A 12,552-nucleotide genomic window follows, 5' to 3' on the forward strand; every position below is an offset into this window, starting at 1 on the left:
AAATCAACCACACACAAATTATTTCCGCGAAGACGTCAGCAGGGAGCAGCTGTGAGCCAATTTTCCCCCTACACGGAGGAGTTATCGCGATAACACGTTCAGATAAAACTGGGCTGAACAATTTCCGGGTCTTCTTCCTGTTTTAACGATCACGTAAGTGAGATTCAACATTTTCCCCTCTGAACAAAATCCTCTATCATCTGGCGTATCAGTTATCATAATACATTCGTTTCTAATTTACATAACATACTAACATTCTTAATCATGTTTCCGCACATATTTTTGAGCAGATTGTAATACATTTAGTGTTTTAATAGAAGGATGAACCGGTAGTGCGGCGGAACGTCTCGTGTCTTTTGTGCTACTAAAACCCAATATGTTCTGTTCATTACATAGCTGCACGAGTCTAATTTGATTTGGTTTGGTTTTAAACAGCAAATGGCGGACGACGCCGGTGGTAGAGGAGGTTTTCGCGGAGGTTTTGGCGCAGGTGGCCGCGGTCGGGGCCGTGGACGCGGCAGAGGCCGTGGAAGGGGTCGTGGTGCCCGGGGTGGCAAGTCTGAGGACAAGGAGGTTAGTTTTATGTCTTCCAGCTTCTGCGGGTTTTTTTTTTCTTCCAGCTTTTAATGGGTTGGGGTTAACAGTCTATCTTGTCCGCTTAGTGGGTGCCGGTCACCAAGCTGGGCCGCCTGGTTAAGGACATGAAGATCAAGTCTCTGGAGGAGATCTACCTGTACTCTCTGCCCATCAAGGTACGTTTAGTTGAAAATAAAATGAAGCTAATGAGTCTAAAGCAATAGTTTAGAACATTGATGGGTCTCTAGCTATGAATGAAAGTAGATTTTTAATATCGATGTGTTGCTGCTGCAGAAGTTTTTAACACTGTTCTAAATGCACCACTGGTTTAAACTCACTGAAATTTCCTTTTTTTTGAAGGAGTCTGAGATCATCGACTTCTTCCTGGGTTCTGGTCTGAAAGACGAGGTGTTGAAGATCATGCCCGTCCAGAAGCAGACCAGGGCTGGTCAGCGCACAAGGTTCAAGGTGAGCATCTGAAACCATACTGCTCTGCACCGCATTAGTCGAGCTCCCAAATGGTTTAACTTTGCTTTTGTTTACAGGCCTTTGTTGCCATTGGTGACTACAATGGCCATGTTGGTCTGGGAGTGAAGTGCTCCAAGGAGGTGGCCACAGCCATCCGTGGAGCCATCATCCTTGCCAAGCTTTCCATTGTCCCCGTCAGGAGAGGATACTGGGGTAACAAGATCGGCAAACCCCACACTGTGCCCTGCAAGGTGACCGGCCGCTGTGGCTCTGTCCTGGTGCGTCTCATCCCAGCTCCCCGAGGGACTGGGATCGTGTCTGCCCCTGTGCCCAAGAAGCTGCTCATGATGGCTGGTATTGATGACTGCTACACCTCCGCCAGGGGCTGCACTGCCACCCTCGGCAACTTTGGTAAGATTCTCTTTGGTTCTGCTTGTTGTGACTGGGTTTCTCCTCGCTCTGCTCAGCTTCACCTGTTCAGTGGTGCGGTTGTCGTCATCTGGAGAGAAATTAATGAACGTTGCACGGCAGGAAGACGCTGCAGTGGTCTTCTCTGTTCCCTAATAAAATATTCAACATTTATTGCAGTTCTTTACCATTTTGGTGACCACCTTCCGCATTTGGCATATTCATTGTTTTATTTTCTTTGCAGCGAAGGCCACCTTTGATGCCATCTCAAAGACTTACAGCTACCTGACCCCTGATCTGTGGAAGGAGACCGTCTTCACAAAGTCTCCATACCAGGTCGGTACACTTGACCACATATAAAGTTCTGATTGTAACATGTTTTATATGTAACTGATGATTGTTGTCTGTTTCAGGAGTTCACCGACCATCTGGCCAAGACTCACACCAGGGTGTCTGTGCAGAGGGGCCAGGCTGTGCAGGCAGCTGCCTCCTAAACATTTTGTACAGTGAAACGCTGAATAAACGTTCTGAAACATCATGTCCTGTGATTCTGCTTTGTGCTTGTTAATGTAAACTGAAAAATACTGATCATTAACTCATTCACTGCCAGCTGTTTCCTGATTAAAAAGCCCTGACTGCCAGCGTTTTCACCATTCTGACTGGAGTCAGAATACTGTGCTCCATGATCATGTAAACGCCAAAACTACCAAAAGATTACACCAGGAAGATTCAGTGTGTTTCTAGTGTTGACCATTCTTTCATAATCCGTTGTCTGATTGTGAAGCTTTTCCGGTTCAGGCCTCACTTTCTTCACAGCAGCACAAAACTACATGGATTTTCTGCTTCCTGATCTTGGGACATGTGACACGGATGAAGATCTGATTTAGAGCTGTGATGTTTTCACGGTGCGAGAGCTCGTTCCGACGGCCACCATTTTAAAAATGCAATTGAAAACCAGTCAATGGCAATGAGCGGTTGGGCGACTTGGTAATGGCGGTAAATGAGTTAAGCTGGCTCTATAGCAAATGTTTGGTATATTACAGGTCTAAATACTTTTCCTGTTAACATCTGATTCTGCCACAGATGGATTTTAAATGTGAGGTGCAATATGATTGTTAAAGCACAAAATACCAGAAATATTAAGATGTAAACTTATTCTCATGAAAGTATTTTGAGGGTTAAAGCCCAATGCCAAGGAAGTCCCTCAAATCAACAATTATTGGATGATTTTATTTCCCGATTTTCCTCAGGTCCAGTCAACATGTTGGAAAGATGCACAGATTATGCCCGAGCTCTAATTAAACGTAATTTATTGTACTACTTTGGTAACTGGAAATTAAAATGACCACAAACCATTGGGACTTTCACCCACAAATGTGTAACTAGGGTAGATGGAAAACTACCCGCAATGAAAACATGGTGAGCTCAACATTAGAAATGGGTACAAAGACAGTTTTTCATCACTTACACTTTATTTTACAACTAACAGGACAGGTTGAGGATGGTTTAGGAGCTCTGAGCCTGAGCAGCTATCATTCGCTCCTTTTGCTTCATTAGACATTTCCTCGCATTAGCATACGCTCCCAAGTCTCCATCTGAAAACATGCAGAGAAATGTTAAGTTCTGTTTTCATTTATTTAAACATGGAGATATTTAAAATACACGTTTCAAAATCTTGAACTTGTTTTAATGTTGCAGTGAAATAAACAATACTCTGTCAGCAGACGGGCACTCACAGCGTAGCTGGTAGTTTTTGGTCACCTCCTCAAACTGCTGTAACTCCTTGGCACAGTTCTGTATGTAGCTGTTACCTTCTCTCTGCTGACAGGCCCCCATACGCTTCTGGATCACCTTCACGATCTCCTGATCCACAATGCTGTGGGAGAACATAACCCACGAGGAGCACTGGTTACTGACGGTCATTTTCAGTAGAAACTAAGCTCTTAACAATAAAATTTTGAGTATCAGGCGTGACATTTAAAGCAGACGCTTTGATGCTCCACCTGAGAATAAATCTGTAAGGCTTGTTACCAGCATTCAGACATCAATTCTGCTTGCTTCACAGCCAGACAGGACACAGTTAAAAAAAAAAGAAAGAAACTAAGCTCTTTTCCTCTTAATCACCTTTGTCCCATCAACAGCAACAGAGGGATGGTTCAGACTGACAGCTGTGCTGAGAAAGGTCTCAAGTTTCCTTCATTACATTTTAGGATTTTCTGTTTTTCATGCTTTGCAGATTTTTATATGGAATGTTTCCATATTTATGTTTGTCCTTACACGAGCCTTTAAATCTTAAATTCACACAAAAACGTCTGTTTATCAAAGCTATAAATATTAATTATTTAACCTTTCTTTAACAATAGACGTCTTGAGATGTCTTATGAGAGACGAGGTCAAGATGACCTGCTAAAATCTAAAAACTGCATCAAAACACACAAAAAATGAAACAAAAGAAGGTTAAACTTTGTCACACTTTGAATACAGATTAGGAATAGCAGTGGCACTCCTGAGCTACAGAAAATCCAGATTAGTTTGTAGCTGGAAAATGTCCTTTAGCTTAAATATGGTCTCACCACTGGGTTGTCATGGCAGCACTGCCTCTTACATATGGCATTTAAACGTTTCACCACTAGAAGAACAGTTCCGTTTTAAGAAGCACACTCGTTCACAACAAGCATGAGAGTCTGAGCTTCTGTCAGTGACTGAACTTGTTATTGATGTCTGAGGGCAGCTGTGGTGCTACTCACTAGTCTCTCTTCCACTGCATCTCGGCCTCGAAGTAGCAGGGGTAGTCTCCCTCCACACAGTCCGTCAGGTCGGGAACACGGCGGAACTTCTGATGGTAGTACACCGGCCTGTTTTTCGACCTGATGCTGTCCACAGTCTCTGGATAAATAAACACCGGTTTCAGACCAAAGGACTACGGAGAACACCGCCATTCCTCTAGCACAATGATTTATGGTGCAACACTACATATACATCTTTGTTAATTAAAGAAACAAGACAAGTTAATGAAGAGGTGTAATTCGGGTAAAAGCAATCGTGTTAGCAGTTAGCTTCTCCTACCTCTAAATGTGGTGACGGGCAGGTCCACGGCGTAGTAAAAGGCTTTAGTCAGAATTAAAGTTAGGTTTGGCAATGCTGTTTGTTTATCGACAACCGGAGTCTGCCTCGGAGGCGCGGGATACGCGTCTTTATCGTGGTCTTCAGGCATTTTTTGCTCTGTTTGGCTCCCAAAACAAATCCGACAGTTCGACCTCGACAGAGCTCCTTCAGAGTGGCGCATGCGCACTAGTGTCGACACAATGGCGAATTAGACGTCAAAATATTAAAAATATTCAAAATTATTTAAAGTTTTGTTTGATTTATCTTAAGAGTTTTTATACATGTGTATATAACTAAAAATAAACGTGAGCTTCCTCAACATTTGAAGTCTGAAGGTCGAAGAGTCAAGTAAGGGGTTGGTCTGTAGTACCTGTTAAAGCCTGTAGATGTCGGTAGAGAGCTACACACCGTCACTAATCCCAGAATATTGTCAAATTATTAATCCTCACGGACCCATTGGCGGTTCTAGGGGCGGGGCCACAGGGGCACTGGCCCCTGCTGAAATATGATTGGCCCCTGTAGTGCCCCTGTCCTGTCACTCATCTGTCCTTTGTGCGGTGATGAGATTATAGGTGGATGCAATTCCGAGTCTAAACACTAGTGGCCGTGTGGCGCTAAGGAGCAAAATAGTGTGTGAAATCCAACAGAAGAAGATTTGAAAGATTCCAAGAAGGGAGAACTTTTCAACCGACATCGGATCTGATGAGAGTCCACGTTATGAGGAATTTGTTGGTAAGTCACGAATCACTGTTTACTCACAGTTGCCATGTAAGTCAATTCTGACAATAAGTCCAATGGAAAGCAATGCCGACATTAGTTAAAGGTAATGTTAAAAAGGGCTTGTGAAAAAACGTTAGCCCTTGCTAATCCATGTACTTCTTTTGTAATCTGCATTTCGTGTGTTAATAGTTGGCACTGTCTGATAGAGAACATGAAAAGAAAGGGTCAGATACAGGCGGGAATTCTGCAGTTTTTTCCCAAGAGAGTGAGTGTGTCAGCTGGTGAGAACGAGCATGGAGAAATCAGAGAGAGAGCAGCAGGAGGCAGTAGACCAGAGGCTGGAACAGGGCAAGGGACCTCCATTCCCCCTTTATCAGGTCAGAAAGAATATAATTTTTATTGTGCAACAGTCATGTCAGATAAACACGAGAGACAGCCTCTTGTAGGACATACCATGCTGGGAAATCAGCGTACGTGTAATATAAACGCGCCGTGGCGGCATGGTGTTGCGGGAATTTTGTGGCATTCGTGCTGCCACGGTTGATACTAATATCACCGCAACGCCGGACTTGTGAATGCATATTACAACTTGGCGCAACAGAAGGGGGTATCATGATCACGTGGGCAGTTACTGCCGAGCTCCGGCCGGCAACTATATTGAAAATGAAAGTAAACATGGGCCGTAAGTTTGGCTTTTCTAAACAGAATCAGCTGAGATGATGGCCGGGGAGCCTCTCCGTAAGAGTTGAAGCTCAGATCACCAGAGACTGCACGGGGACAGACACCTTCTGGAGCGGCTTGTTAAAAAAGCTTAATGAGTGTGGCTTTGATCGCAATAAAAAGCAAGTTATGTCCAAGATAAACTGAAGTCCGTGGCAGCGCAGAGACCGCCCCCAAGCTCCCTTTTCACCGCCATCGCATAATCTTTTGTAAAAAGATCATGATTGCACCACATTATCCAGCAGGACGGACTGACCACTTATAAACGACCTAATGCTGCCCAGTGTGTTCTGCTTATAATTGAGGATAACCTTTTCCCATTTTATCTTGGAGCTGATCCAGTTAATGTGGAGTCATTTTCTTGCACAGAAAATTTGCATTGAGCTTTTTATATTTATCAGTAATAATTGGGTCAGTTATTCCAAGCACCAAAAATAAAGGATTATTGTTTAAATTGATAGAAGTTGTTAATCGTGACAAATCATTAGTGGCAAAGTTGCTTCCCTTTAGTAAATGATTTTACGTTTCTCAAAGCATCTTTCCATTCATCATCAGTAATGTTGCAGTTAAGTTTCCTTTCCCACAATTCCTTCAAGGTTTCCCTAAATTGTGACATTTTGATGTATTGTAAAATGTGTGGGAAAAGTCCTTGTTTGAAACACTGAATTTTCTAATTGGTTGATTAAGTAAGGTCAAGGTTAAGTTTTCCAAAGAGATTTTGTGTTTTGGATATTCCTTTGTTAGTCCAACTTTTCCTGCCATTATTCTAGGTAAAAATAAAAAATCACCATTATCTCAAATTTGTTAAATGATGTTGTTATCTTGTACTAATGGCACATATGTTTACTGAATTCTTCCGCTTCATGGTGATGTGATTTACTATAACATTAACATAATGGATTTAAATTGTATTGGTTTCTTTGTCTACATCTACCACATCTCATCTTTATAGTCCAATCTTTGAAGTCTTCAATTTCAAATAAATAAAAATGTGGTCTCATAGAAAACAAAGTTTTGGCTGGATTTAGCTGGAGTTTGACATATATTTGTATTTTAGCTGCAAACTGGGACAAGACTCTCTCCAATTCAGACAACCAGAGTGAAGTTAATGACTCAACCTTCCATCCTGCTGGGCCACCAGAGTCACCAATCAATACTAATCCTGCAGGATCAAATGGTAAACATTGATCTTTGAAAGTAATAAATGCTTGTGTATGTATTTGGCTTATGTTAGATAATTTCTCATTTGCTGTTTTCAGACATCTTCCAGTGTGATGCACAGAATCCTGCGCAGACATCAGAACGGTGTTCTGTTCCAGTAGGACCTGGTGGTGTGCTTCTCATTTTGTAAAGGCTCTTTAAATTTAATTGAATTTTGCAGTCAGTCACTTGCAGATTCTGAATGCCATGAATGTTAAAGGTTGAGAGATATAAGCAACTGACTCAGACTTATTTAATTGACTTCCCACCAGACATTTCCCAGTCAAGAGCAGAGGGTCCTGTGATATTCTTCTGGTGTTTTTTCCACACACAAACATATTTTAACCTGATATTTGTGGCTTTGCAAAATAAATTGAATGCTAAAATTTCTCAAATGCTGTGTGTGGTTGTATTTTGTCAATGTACAGTAAAAATTGATGTACAATTGCATTGATGTTTTTCAACATGGTGTTGGGGTAAACTGTATCTACCATACAAAACTGGGAATAGTATGCAAGTATGTTGGACTGTACGTGGCCCCTCTATAAATATTGTGGCCCCTTGATGGCCCCACCCTCAGAAAAATCCTAGATCCGCCACTGCACGGACCACAAAATGACTTAGATGTTTTTAAATCTAAGAATGTTAAACTGATTTAATGGTGATTTTTATCGCCATCTGTTCTCTAAATAGGGCCAATAGACGTATTAGAAAAAATCTGAACATTAAAATATTAGAAATAAACAACCTGTTAGAGTGACAAATTAATTATACCAGATATGCAATTAGTGAGGTGCACAAAATCACAGATGATCCCTGGCTATTTTTCTGCTGCTTTTGATCCATCCTGTTCTTCTGATAACGACCCAGGTTCCTTAACTTCTCAGTTCAACGAGCACTGCCTCTCCATTCTGGACAACATCTGTCCTGTCAGAACCAGATCAGTTCCTGCAGTGAACCCTACTCCCTGGTTTAATGACAGCCTTCGCAGCCTAAAGCGCCAATGCAGAAAAACTGAGCGTTTGTGGAAGAAAACCCATCTCCACGTCCATCTGCTGCACCTAAAGGATCTTCTGACATCCTTTAACTCTGCAGTCAGAGACGCTAGGGTTTCCTATTTCTCCAACCTGGTGTCCCAGAGCAAAGGGAACCCCAAGGTGCTGTTTAACACCATCAGCAGCATCGTCTCTCCTGCCACTCCTACAGCCTCCATCCACTCTGTTGCAGACTGTGAGAACTTTCTGTCTTTCTTTGTGGACAAAGTCAATAAGGTTAGATCTAGCATCTCTCCTTCAGCCTTATCGCTGCCTCTCCCGACTCCAACTAGGCCCATCATCCTGGATAGCTTTGCTCCTGTTTCTTTGCCTGAGTTAACCAAACTAGTTGACTCTATGAGGACCTCTGCATGCCCCCTCGACATCTTACCCTCATCTTTGTTTAAAAGTGCTTTTCAGTCCATCGGTCCCAGAGTGCTCTCTATAATTAATGCTTCTCTGGTTTCTGGTCAGGTCCCTGCTTACTTTAAGAATGCTGTAATCCACCCGCTTCTTAAAAAACTGAGTCTTGATGCCTCTCTCCATAGCAGCTTCAGACCCATCTCTAAACTTCCGTTCATCTCCAAGATCTTGGAAAAGGTTGTGGCTAAACAATTCACAGCTGCTCTTGATGAACATAACATCTATGATAGCTTCCAGTCAGGTTTTCGTAGAGCTCATTCTACTGAAACAGCTCTTCTTAGGGTCTCTAATGACCTTCTGACTCACAGTGATGCAGGGGACTGTTCTGTTCTGGTCCTGCTGGACCTGACTGCAGCCTTTGACACTGTTGACCATCACCTGCTACTGGAGAGGCACATCCTGAGCTCCTTCAAAGGAATCTCCTACCATCTTTATGCAGATGACATCCAACTGTACATCTCCTTTAAGCCCCATGAGATGTCTAAGCTGCAGTTGTTACACACCTGCTTAGACTCTATCAAAACCTGGATGGCTGGGAGCTTTCTTCAGCTGAATGAAGATAAGACTGAGATCCTCATCTGTGCCCCAGACAAGCTGGTTCTCAAAGTCAGAGACTCTCTTGGTCAACTTGCTTCTCACACCAAACCTTCCGTCAGGAATCTTGGCATGACCTTTGACCCAGCTCTCACCCTGGATTCTCATGTCAGTTCTCTTGTTCGCTCTTCCTTCTTCCATCTCAGGAACATTATTAAGCTGAGTCCCATTCTGTCTCGCTCTGAACTTGAGACAGTTATCCACACCTTCATCTCCTCACGCTTAGACTACTGTAACTCTCTTTTCACGTGTCTGAGCAGAACCTCCCTGAACCATCTGCAGGTGGTTCAGAATGCCTGTGCTCGGCTTCTGACCAAGTCCTCCAAACACACCCACATCACGCCGCTTCTCCTCCAGCTTCATTGGCTGCCAGTCAACTTCAGGGCTCATTTCAAGATCCTGGTTCTGGTCTTTAGGGCCTTACATGGACAAGCACCATCTTACATTGGTGATCTTCTTAGTCCCTACTCCTCCAGCAGGTCCCTGAGGTCCAGTGATCAAAGCCTACTGGTTGTGCAGCACCAGGCTAAAGACCAAAGGTGACAGATCATTTGCTGCTGTGACCCCCAGACTCTGGAACTCTCTTCCCCTGAGCCTGAGATCAGTGGTCTCCTTTAAAAAGCAGCTGAAGACTCACTTGTTCAAGCTGGCTTTTGTATGACCTTCTTCACCACTCTCTCTTTATTCTGCTCTCCCTACCTATTCCATCTTCCTCAGGATCCACTGATTTCCCTCTTTCCTATTCACTCTCTGTCTTTCTTAATTTTTTTTAATCACAATTGTCTATTTTTTGCTCATTTTAAATATATTTCTAACCATTTTCTAAATTCTTTTTTATATTTTTACATTTTTTGTTTTTGTGAAGCACCTCATGATTTCTATCTTCAGAGGCGATATAGAAATGATTTCTTCTTCTTCTTCTTCTGGTAGGTAGGTTTTAATGTTGCAAATCTGCAACACCTGCCTCCAGAGGGTTAACAAACTATTTAACAGATTTTATAGAAACTCAATTATCTATTTGAAACTGTTTCTGTGTGTGTTTATAGATCTACATCTGTGGTGGATTCAACGGACACTACTGCCTGCCGTCAACCACTGGACATTAATCCACCCTATGAGCAGCCCGCACAGTGGTGTCGGAGTCATCGCGTTTGCAGATTGTGTTTATGCAGTAAGTGCTTTTTACCATACCATACCATACCATACCATACCATACCATACCATACCATACCATACCATACCATTGTTTATTTATATAGCACATTTAAAACACTGCATGGGAGCTGCCCAAAGTGCTGCACAGGCTAAAACAAAACGCGACCATTCTAGGGAACTAAAACAGAGGATAACAATACCAGTCAAAGCAGATAAAACATGATGAATACTAAAAACACATTAAAACAATGACACAATAAAACACTAAAACGAGTCACTGTCTAAAAGCCAAATCGTAAAAGTGGGTCTTTAAACGAGATTTAAAACCCGCCAGAGTTGGAGCCTGCCGAACTCCAATGGGCAACGAGTTCCACAGCTTTGGGGCAGCGTGCGCAAATGCTCGTTCACCCCGCGAGGAGGGCGTTTGCGTAGTCAAGGCGAGAGGTAATGAAGGCATGGATGACTGACTCCAAATGCCTCAATTTCAGGATTTGTCTGAGGCGAGTCAGGCGGCGAAGCTGATAAAAAGCAAGACCTCACTACGGAGTTTATCTGTGGGGCCATTGTGAGTTCAGCATCCAGCTTTACACCAAGACTTGAAACACACTGTTTGGGGTTGAGGGTTAAAAAGTCACAAACAGGGTGAGAGCCATAGTGGTTGCGGGGGTCAAAAACAATAAACTCAGACTTCTTTTCATTTAACTTTAAGAAGTTGGATGCCAGCCAGCCCTTCACGTCATCTAAACATGCAGCAAATCGCGAGCCTGCATTCTTCTCATCCATTTCTACGTATAGTTGACAATCATCAGCGTAAATGTGATAGCTCAGGCCATGCTGATTCAGGATGTTGCCCAGAGGCAGAAGGTAGATAGAAAACAGCAATGGCCCAAGAACGGAACCTTGTGGCATCCCCCTAGGCAGTGGAAGACAGGAGGATGCACAGTCACCAATCTGGACAGAGATGGATCAGTTTGATAGGTAGGAGCGGAACCATTTATGTGCCACCCCCGTCACCCCAACCCAAGCCGATCCAGTAAAATATGGTGATCGACCGTATCAAAAGCCGCTGAAAGGTCCAGCTGGAGCAGCAGTACCCTAGACCCAGAGTCAGATGCCACCAGAATGTCATTTAGCACCCTAATCAAAGTAGACTCAGTGCTATGGTGTGGTCCGAAGGTGAACTGAAACACATCCAACAATGAGTTGCTGTTCATATGAGCAGAGATCTGACCATGCACAATTTTCTCAAGGACCTTCAAGAGAAACAGGACTTTCGATTTAGGGCGGAAGTTCTCATAAGTGGAGAGATCCAGACCAGGTTTTTTCAATATTGGCTGAACAACCGCATCTTTAAAAACCTTAGGGCACACTCCAGTGCTGAGGCTAATGTTAAAAATGTTCATAAGTGCCAGGCTCAGTGCAGACACCGAGTCGCTCACCAATTTAGCCGGGAGGCAGTTCACCGAAGAGCCAGCTGGCTTCGTGGAGCTAATAAGTTTCATCAAGTCAGCAAGCTGAACTGGTGCAAAGTCCGAGAAAGCAGGTGGGTCAGGCAGCTTACCCCCAGTCTTTTAGGCTGTTGTCAGATTTGAAATTACTGTTATACAAAGTACACAGCCTGACAATGCAGATTTTGAGTTTTGAGTTCAGTATTTTAGATGTTTTCTTTTATGAAAACATCAAAAATAAACTTCTAAAAGATCAAAAGCCACCAATTAGGTCAGACTAAATAGACTTTTACTCCAACAGGTCGGCGGCTTTGACCGTACTGAACGTCTGCGCAGTGCTGAGGCCTACAATCCGCAGACCAATACTTGGGTGGCCGCATCACCTGTGCTTACTCCATGCAGCAGTTTTTGGCCTGGAAGTGATTGAAGACAAGGTCATGATGGAGGCTTCAATGGCTTCTCCACCACTTTCAATGCTGGGTTCTACGGTACTACAATCAATCGGTGGACTAAAATCTGCAGCATGAACATGTTCCACAGCGCTTTGAGCTGCTGCGTGATATCTGGACTTACAAATATGAAGACTTATGCTTACCCTCGAAAAGCTCTGCCTTTAGAAGAGGAAGAAGAGGATGCGTCCTTGGGCAAGACCCTTAACCCACCTTGCCTGCTGGTGGCGCCTGTGTACGGCAGACTCGCCT

The 12,552-nt window shown here is 43.3% G+C and overlaps 3 protein-coding genes across 4 annotated transcripts; 2 read left to right on the forward strand and 1 right to left on the reverse strand.

Moving 5' to 3' along the window:
• The first annotated feature begins 80 nt into the window (after positions 1–80).
• rps2 (ribosomal protein S2) lies at positions 81–1,990 on the forward strand. Its single transcript, XM_015945697.3, has 7 exons — positions 81–153; positions 436–573; positions 663–752; positions 937–1,044; positions 1,122–1,455; positions 1,697–1,788; positions 1,866–1,990. Exons 2-7 carry the CDS (start codon positions 439–441, stop codon positions 1,944–1,946), a joined length of 840 nt encoding a protein of 279 aa, XP_015801183.1. The 5' UTR covers positions 81–153; positions 436–438; the 3' UTR covers positions 1,947–1,990.
• A 915-nt stretch (positions 1,991–2,905) lies between these two features.
• ndufb10 (NADH:ubiquinone oxidoreductase subunit B10) lies at positions 2,906–5,266 on the reverse strand. Its single transcript, XM_015945699.3, has 4 exons — positions 4,519–5,266; positions 4,200–4,338; positions 3,189–3,328; positions 2,906–3,047 (listed from the first exon to the last, which is right to left on the reverse strand). Exons 1-4 carry the CDS (start codon positions 4,736–4,738, stop codon positions 2,959–2,961), a joined length of 588 nt encoding a protein of 195 aa, XP_015801185.1. The 5' UTR covers positions 4,739–5,266; the 3' UTR covers positions 2,906–2,958.
• LOC129166913 (RNA-directed DNA polymerase from mobile element jockey) lies at positions 5,152–10,282 on the forward strand. Of its 2 annotated transcripts, XM_070542719.1 has the most exons (4): positions 5,152–5,289; positions 7,055–7,174; positions 7,257–7,344; positions 7,470–10,282. In XM_070542719.1, exon 4 carries the CDS (start codon positions 7,977–7,979, stop codon positions 9,789–9,791), a length of 1,815 nt encoding a protein of 604 aa, XP_070398820.1. In that variant the 5' UTR covers positions 5,152–5,289; positions 7,055–7,174; positions 7,257–7,344; positions 7,470–7,976; the 3' UTR covers positions 9,792–10,282. The 2 variants fall into 2 exon arrangements, with proteins under 2 accessions (XP_070398820.1, XP_070398819.1); XM_070542718.1 differs by lacking the exon at positions 5,152–5,289 and having other exon boundaries at positions 5,319–7,174; positions 7,257–10,282.
• The last annotated feature ends 2,270 nt before the right edge of the window (positions 10,283–12,552 follow it).

The sequence above is a fragment of the Nothobranchius furzeri genome, chromosome 12 (genome assembly GCF_043380555.1).
Source record: "Nothobranchius furzeri strain GRZ-AD chromosome 12, NfurGRZ-RIMD1, whole genome shotgun sequence".
Taxonomy (NCBI): domain Eukaryota; kingdom Metazoa; phylum Chordata; class Actinopteri; order Cyprinodontiformes; family Nothobranchiidae; genus Nothobranchius; species Nothobranchius furzeri.

What these genes read in the sequence shown, in the direction of transcription:
- ndufb10 (XM_015945699.3), bottom strand. Translation starts at nt 4,738, where the DNA reads ATGCGCCACTCTGAAGGAGCTCTGTCGAGGTCGAACTGTCGGATTTGT. An exon ending in GCCCGTCACCACATTTAGAG is followed by an intron (nt 4,339 to 4,518) that starts GTAGGAGAAGCT and finishes TTATTTATCCAG; the next exon opens with AGACTGTGGACAGCATCAGG. An exon ending in ATGCAGTGGAAGAGAGACTA is followed by an intron (nt 3,329 to 4,199) that starts GTGAGTAGCACC and finishes GTTCTCCCACAG; the next exon opens with CATTGTGGATCAGGAGATCG.
- LOC129166913 (XM_070542719.1), top strand. Translation starts at nt 7,977, where the DNA reads ATGCAATTAGTGAGGTGCACAAAATCACAGATGATCCCTGGCTATTTT.
- rps2 (XM_015945697.3), top strand. Translation starts at nt 439, where the DNA reads ATGGCGGACGACGCCGGTGGTAGAGGAGGTTTTCGCGGAGGTTTTGGC. An exon ending in GCAAGTCTGAGGACAAGGAG is followed by an intron (nt 574 to 662) that starts GTTAGTTTTATG and finishes TTGTCCGCTTAG; the next exon opens with TGGGTGCCGGTCACCAAGCT. An exon ending in GTCAGCGCACAAGGTTCAAG is followed by an intron (nt 1,045 to 1,121) that starts GTGAGCATCTGA and finishes TTTTGTTTACAG; the next exon opens with GCCTTTGTTGCCATTGGTGA.